At 38.3% G+C, this 8,299-nt stretch overlaps 1 protein-coding gene across 1 annotated transcript in view; it reads left to right on the top strand.

Annotated features, from left to right (window-relative positions):
* The first annotated feature begins 3,461 nt into the window (after window positions 1–3,461).
* The window catches only part of LOC117531405 (disintegrin and metalloproteinase domain-containing protein 12-like), a 258,211-nt gene continuing 253,373 nt past the window's right edge, over window positions 3,462–8,299 (top strand). Inside the window, exon 1 of the mRNA XM_034194499.1 lies at window positions 3,462–3,828. Within this exon, the coding sequence (XP_034050390.1) occupies window positions 3,738–3,828 (91 nt within the window). The 5' untranslated portion in view covers window positions 3,462–3,737. The remainder of the gene's footprint in view (window positions 3,829–8,299) is intronic.

Genomic DNA, 8,299 nt, shown 5'->3' with positions numbered 1-8,299 from the left:
TAATCACTTGTTCCTCTTGTCATTTCCAACCGCTCCACAAAATTTCATCAAAAGCCGTTCAAAACCTTTTGAGTTATCCTGCTGACAAACAGACAGACAGACAAACAAACAAAGTGACCCTGCACAAGTTTGTCATATGAATCAGCTGATCCTTGCAAAATTCTATGAACAAATCCAGGAGAAATAGACTGACAAAATCATGGCAGGAAACTTTTTTCTGATTAAAATGAGAAAAATGGTGCACAAAAATATATGCCGGGGTCCTAAATTACCCCATTTGCTTGCTTGAGAGATAAAGAAACCAAATATATTCTCCTGAAATAAAACAGGAAGCCACAGAGGTTGGGTGGGTGGGGGTGGTGGTGGTGGTGGTGGTGGTGAAAGCCCTCTTCTCACACACATCTAGATCAGCCACTGTTTTGTATTTTTAACATTGTGGAAAAAATGAACAAAAACAACATATTGAATTTTGTGCCATGTTGCCATAAAGGAGTAGAGAACAGGGACTTTTTAAAATATATACTTTTTTAATAATGCAAGATGTTAGAATGCCATATTTCCCCCTATTGTCATAAATTTGTCATCAGGTGTTCCAAACACAATGACATTTTTGGGAGGCAACGTGACATACTAAGCCTGCAATACTCAGAAACCTGTATATTTATATGTATTTGGCATTTGCAGCCGGGTTTGGAAGCTTCTCAGAATGTGACAGGAAGGATTTCTCCCCGTGAATAAGTGACTTTTGCAAAGCTGACTCCCGTGTCACAGCACAACAGCAGACTGTACTTTTGCACCGCATCTGCTCCCCCGTCTTCCTCTGAGAGTTCCATCTGACAGGGTTCCAGAGATCAGCTCTTCTCCATCATCAGAGTCAGCGTGCAGACAAATCCTCCCGAATCTTCACAGTGGTCACAAAGGTCACGGTGCATCAGAGGCAGGGACCGATTTGTTGCATGAGTAGATTTGGGGGGAGGGTTTGTGCGGTTTCAGCAGACTGAGTTGGAATCAGATATTTCTGCTGCGAGCACTTTCATCTTTCTGAGTGACTCCGCTGTGGCCCACATTGGTTTTAGCCTATAATTCACATTTGCAGATTTACACTCAGTGTGGGCTCCATGTAAGCCTCTCATTGTCAAGTTGTGCAGGAGGTAAATGAGGCAGTTTCTCTTTCAAAATAAAAGGTCACTTTGAGGTTTGAATCAGGTGCAGGCACCAGGTCCACTGATGTTTGGAGGATGACGTCACATAACAGGACCAAAGCTGTAAGCAGCGTACAAAGTCTATTTTCTATGGACCTGTACGATTTATGGCAGGAAATTGCAAAAACACTGAAGTCACCACTGGTAATTTTCTTATTCTCTCAAGATGTATTATTTACATTTTTGTTGCATATTCTGCAAAATTGTAGTTACACTTGAGACTTTTTTGCATATTTGGCAATAAATATTGTTACAGTTGAGACTTTTTGCATATTCTGGAATAATTATCGTTACAGTTTAGACTTTTTGTTGCATATCCTGCAATAAATATTGTTCCAGTTGAGACTTTTTTGCATATTCTGCAATAATTACTGTGACATTTGAGACTTTTTTTTTGCATATTTTGCAATAAATATTGTTACAGTTGAGACTTTTTTTTTTTGCATATTCTGCAATAATTATTGTTAGAGTTGATTTTTTTTTTGCATATTCTGCAATAAATATTGTTACAGTTGAGCCTTTTTTCCCTATTCTGCAATAAATATGGTTACAGTTGAGCCTTTATTGCATATTCTGCAATAATTATTGTTACAGTTGAGACTTTTTTCCCTATTCTGCAATAAATATTGTTACAGTTGAGACTTTTTGTTGCAGATTCAGCAATAAATCTTGTTATAGTTGAGAGTTTTTTGCATATTCTGCAATAATTATTGTTACAGTTTAGACTTTTTTTTTGCATAGTCTGTAATAAATATTGTTACAGTTGAGACTTTTATTTTTGCATGATTGCCAACTGCTGTGCTTCTCTGTTTGGTCAGGGAAACTTTATTTTTGGACTCAGGCAGAATGCAGCAAACAGTAGAAAACACATTACATTTTACAAAATTGCAGTATTACAGCAATGACTAATAAAAATGGTTTCAATTGTATATTACATCTTCACTCATGTACCAGAACATGGTGACTGTTCTGGAGGACAAAAATTAATTGCATGGAAATTCAGCTTCTACAAAACAATTTTCCACTACTGAGAGGCTTTTTTAAAATAAGTATTTTACATTAAAAAGGTCTGAAATGCAACCGTCATTATTTGACAATCCATTAATTCCTTATTATTATTATTTCTGTTAATATTTCTGTTTACTTAGAGTAAGCTGTAAAATCAGATTTTTCTTTTCCAACGTTTCCAGGCCAGGTTAGTAACCATGGAAACATATGCTCTCCTAATAGGTTTTGTTCAGGATATCTGCAGGGTATTTAAGTCCGAGCTAACCAAGGCTGCTGCTTTGTCAGTGCCACACGGTGCCCCTCTGATGTGGTCTCTTCATCTTCATCCTCTTATATTTGTATTAATAACCATGTTGCCTGTGGGCTCCTGAAAGAAACAACTGACTTACAGCTGCATGAAGGTCACAAGGTGATGGAGGGTCACTCTAAACAATGCACTGCTGATCTTAAATAAATAAGTAAAAATGAAGGTAACAATTTGCATGGGGCTCAACTGAGCTATGGGGCTAACTCAAGTTTAGCAAAGTTGGTGTCGTTGATTTGCTTAGTTTTCTTCAACATTAATTCAGTTGAACAACTTAATTAAAAGGTTTTGGTGTTATTAGGTAGTCAAATTAAAGTTATTAAAACTGAGAAATGCCCATGCAAATAGTTATATTAATGTTCTGAAGTTTTTTTTATTTTTTTTTTATAAAAAAGTTATTTCACTTAAGCTAGACTAAATGACATGCTGTAATTTCCAGTGTAACAATGAATCTGTTTTTTAATCCATCTTTTTTAATATAAGTTTTTACCAAAGAATTTTAATGTCTCATTCATATCATTGACAGCTACTTTTAATATTAATCGGCAAAGCTTGTATATGTAGAACACTATTCCACCCCCCCCCCCCCAAAAAAAAACCAAAACAAACACACAACATTTCTATAATTTTGTACAATAAATTTAACAAGTGGAATACCCCCGACATAACATAACAAACCCTGTATGATTCGGACCAATCACAGCAGTGGATATTGCAAACATATTACAGGCTGTTCTTCGTGATGTGATGTGTTTGCAGGTATTGTGGCTTCTCCGGGCCACCGTAAGAGCTCTCACCGCGGAATGCCTTTCTACTTTTTTAAACTATTATTATATATCGGACTTTTATTGTGAAAACCTTCGCTCTTTATTTCCGCTGATATTCCGGCGGCGCTAGGACCGCGCGGTGTGCTCCGTTGAAGCACATGGTTTCCACTCATTAGACAGACAACGTTCTCTGCTAAAGTGCTGAAGGAGGAATTGATGCTTTCCCACCGGCTGACTGACACGTTTCGTTCTCTTCGTCCATGTGTCATCGCTCGCTCTTCATTTTCCTCACATTTTGACACCTTTCACGCCGCGCCGGCTCTGACTTGGAGACCTGTGAATGGGAAAGGTCCTCCTCGGGGTTCCTTGACGATACCTTATCATATTTGAGCGAGTGGCCAGCTGTTCAAAGATGCACGCGCTACAGTGAAACCTTTGCTGCGTGAACCGAGCGTCATGAAGCTTCGCAGCTGGAGACTCAAGTTTATTCTGACAGCACTCCAGGCTTTTTCTGTCTCCGTATCTCTGTGTTACACACCTGCCGGAGGTGAGCTGCCAGGCTTTTTTGCTCTTTACCGTAAATGTCAGTGGTTTTTCCATTTGCATTGCATTATTTAATTCTTTATTTAAAAAATCTGTCCATTCTTCATTCATTGGCTGTAAATGTTTTTTCTGAAGCTTCACTTCGTACATTAGACATACACAACTGGAAATACACATTTAAATGGGACAAAACAGTGGTCTAAAAAAATAAATAAATAAATAAATTAGGTCTTCATTCATACACAAATCTAAAAATGCCCTTTAATCTTGAAGTGAAAATCTATCTATCTATTTTCCACACAATATCAAAAACTGGACCCAGACCATATTGGAATTGCAATATGCCCACCACTTCCAGAAGTGTGCAGTGGCACTTTGCACTTCTCCAGTTAGCTGTGGGCAATTTTAGAATTTGGACCTAATTGGAAATATTGTTCAAATGGCAAACTTTTCTAAATCAGTCCGAACTTTTGCATGCCAGATAAATTAAACCCTAACTCTGGGCAGCATGGTGCCTTAGTGGTTAGCACTGTTGCCTCTCAGCAAGAAGGTCATGGGATCGATTCCCACCTGTGGCCTTTCTGTGTAGCGTTTGCGTGTCCTCCCCATGTTTGTGTGGGTTCCCTCCGCGTGCTCCGGCTTCTTCCCACATCCAAAGACATACAGGTTAGGGGGATTGGAAACTTTAAATTGTCCATGTATGTGTGTGCGAGTGTGAATGTGTTTGTTTGTCTATATGTGGCCCTGTGACAGACTGGCATCCTGTCCTGGGTGTACCCCGCCTCACGCCCTATGACTGTAGGTATTACTCCCCGTGACCCTTAATTGGAGTAAGCAATGAGTGAGTGAGTGTGTACACCCTAAAGGCACCTTTACATTTGCACGAATTTGGCTCCGCATTGTCGTGCTATTCGTCATGCCATGCATGTCACTAGATGGTACACACACACCTTGACACTTGACACAAATTTGATCCCAGCACTGGCACAGAATCTTGTGTGCCAATGTGTAAACCCATCATAAACTATGTGTAAACTGTGTGCAATGATACGCAATGTTTGCGAATAGGTTGCTCAAAGTTCATGGCTAGTTCACGCAAGTGGCACAAAATTTATCTGTGGTAGAAATATTGAACATTTCAAAATCTTATTTGCTACGGTAAATTGCATGCCGGTGCAGGGGACAAATTCGTGCAAGTGTCAAGGCATCTTAACTCTTTAAGTGGAACATCGCAAGGCAGCTGAGACACCACTTTAGAACCTCGTTCCAATTCCAGACGTGTGCAGCGTGCATCAGGAATCATGATGAAAACTTCCAGTTTGGTCCACCTTCTGATATTGCACAGAACAAAAATGCTAATCGAATTCAACAGTGTGAGTGGGCTGCTTGTCTTTGACAGCTGTTTTATATGAGAGAAAAACTAGTTTGGTATCATCAGGGCATTTATAGCAGAGCTTCAAATGAACTGTAAAAGTATGGTCAGGGATGGATACATGAACATTTTCAAGTCACTGATTATGCATTGGATTTTATTAAGAAATGCAAACATTATGGTACTGCACGGTCTGGAGGAGCCAGTTCTGAAAAGACTGAGTGGCTGTTCAAGTAGGAAAGTAATGAGCGAACAAGAGACCCATGACAACTCTGAAGCAGTGTTACGTTCCTGTGGGTGTGACTGGAGAGACTGCACGTGGTGTAACTCTTTTATTCTGCTCTCCAATACACAGAGAAGTCTTTCTAACCATGTGCCAGGATTGCTTAGATTTTCCCTGTTCTTCTGTCAAACCCTTCTGTGTTGCATTCCGCCATGAAGCTGTATGGTTATTTGTGCAAAGTTACAAAATTTGCACCATGCTTATTTTCTCCAGTCACACTCACAGAAACATAACTTCTTAAGAGTTGTCATGGGCGACTTGGTGGCTTCCCTCCCTAGTCTCATTCTTGCATAGTAAGCCACTTTTTGAGAAATGCCTAAAGCAGACAGCTTTACCATGCAGTACCATCGTGTTTGTATTTCTTAATTCTTTCATTCATTAATTTTCTGTTGTTTATCTGGGTCCGGGTCAGGTGGCAGAAGACCGAGCAGCTCATCCCACACTTTCCTAATCCCCATTTCTTAATGACTGATGTAAATCAAATCCATGTGATATTCATCACCTTTTCTCAGGAAAATTGGCTGTAAAAGTGATATTTTAGTTAGTCTAATAGGGGTATGCATACTTATGCAAACCATTGTTTTGGCTTTAGTAGTTGTAATTTATATCATGTTGTAGAGGTTCGTTTTCATGTTGAGGTTAAACAGCATAGTTTTAGAAATTTGAATGTCAAGAAGCCTGAGTTGTATTTTTTAAAATCTGCTGTTAGGAAAAAGAAATGCATAAAAGTGGGGTGGCAAACTTTTACACAGCTTGCTATAACAACAACTTAATTTTACGGTAACAGAATTGCAAAGACAGCAAAATCTGGCCATATTTAGCTTACCATTACAAAATTTAGCTCTGATTTGAATTCTGTTACTGTGGAATTACCCGTCTTGGTTCGGCTCAGAGTGATATCCTGTGTCCAGTCACACCCACTGAAGCATGGAACTCCTTCCTTTTCCAACCCAGTCTCATGGTAGTTCGTAGCAGAATTATGAAAAGTACATTAATCTCTGGTTTTGTGACGGGGGCACAAAAATCGTGCGCTTTACGTGATGGGAGCACGAAAAAACCGTGAGACTGGGCTGTCCTTTTCTTAGCATTATTGTGGCTTCCCTCACTCGTCTCTTTCCTCCATGCTCACTCTCACTTTGAAGTTGGTCTACTCCTGTGCAGTCTAAAAACTGTTACTGTGTTCTACTCAATTTTTCTGGTGAAACATTTTACACTTAAAAATGTTGAGTAAATTAAAAAGGCTGTGAAATCATATAAATATACCTGATGATCTTGGCAAATCTAAGTAAAAATGTTACGTATATTAGTCATTTCCAAATATGTTGAATGAAATTTACCAAACAAATTAAATTAAGTATATTTCATAAAATACAATTTGTTAAGCAAATGCTAATTTATATCAATGAAATGAAGTCAAATAATAAATGAAGAGTTAAGATAAAATTAACAGTTATATTTTTAGGCATTTCATTTTGTGTATCCAACTCAATCAATTGAATGAGTTTCAGAGATTTTATCAAGTCAGTACAGCTGTTTCTTAGTGTGATATATAGAAAGCCACTGAATTACTTTTTAGAGTGTGTGTTACTCTTTTTATTTGTTAGTGATCAAATTAAATTAACTCGGTGATGTTAAATGACTTGGAAATGTTTATGTGTGCAGGTCCGACTTGTCAAAGGTCAACTGGTTGTAATGTTAGTCACATAGTTGCGTTATATTAAGCATGTGGGTACTGTTAAGTTGGTTATGGTTATGTTACAGGGATTTGTGATAAGAGCATGGTTTAAAATATTTTGCCAGTATTTGGTTTTTACTATTTAATGCCGTTAAATAAAGAAAAGCCCAGTGTGAAGAAGACTTGTAATATGCGCCGTGTCTCTATTATAAGCAAGCTTTCTGGGGTTTAGATGTGTGAATCGTGTGCCACAAAAGAAGAGAAACTGTATAATAGCATGGTGCTGAAACTCCCTTTGGTAATCAGTGGTACCACTTGAGATTTGTCTCCGAGCATATTTCGGTTTTCAAGACACTTCAGACACACTTCAAGTTTTCATTTGAGCTGCAGTCATGAAATGAAAGATGTATTGTTTTAGCAGTTATTAATACATAGAAAATATCAGCGAAGGAGCTTTTTTTTTTTTTTTCTTGTCAAACCTGTATGTGATTTCTTTGATATCACTCATTTGTTACACTGGGTCATCTATGTGCTGATACTTATCTCCATATGTTACTGAACTGATCCATGTTAAATAGTGTTTATTACCATTCTTGACTTTTTATATGGGCTTATAATTGTGTGCCTGGGTGGTTGCCATCCAGGACCCAAGGCTGTTACCATACCTTGGTGGATGCGGAGAAACCTGGTACACATATATTAGAGCCCGACCGATATGGATTTTTTGAGGCCGATGCCGATAACAATATTTGGATGAAAAAAAATGCTGATAATCGATAAATCGGCTGATTTGCCGATAGCCGATGAATCAGCCGATTTTTTTTTTTTTAATGAATAAAATGTTCTTTTTTGGACCCTTAACAAAAAAGGTATGAGCTAAAAGCTGAAGCTTTGTTCTCATATTGATTAACTTTATAACAAAGAAGAGTTTTCAAGTTCAAAAAATGCAAAAATGTAATTGGAGCAGTTAGGGGCTATTCAAACGGAGCAAGTGGTAAGATATCACTCCTGAAAAGGATCTTTGCCAGGTAAATCTGCCCTACGATTGGATTTTGGAAAACCATGTGACGGAGAACCAATTCCGATTGGACACTCACATTGTGCACGTCATCATACATCTTCTATGAGGAGTACCAAGATGGCCG

Source organism: Thalassophryne amazonica, chromosome 18, assembly GCF_902500255.1.
Source record: "Thalassophryne amazonica chromosome 18, fThaAma1.1, whole genome shotgun sequence".
NCBI lineage: Eukaryota > Metazoa > Chordata > Actinopteri > Batrachoidiformes > Batrachoididae > Thalassophryne > Thalassophryne amazonica.
This window is presented reverse-complemented; position numbering and strand designations above follow the sequence as displayed.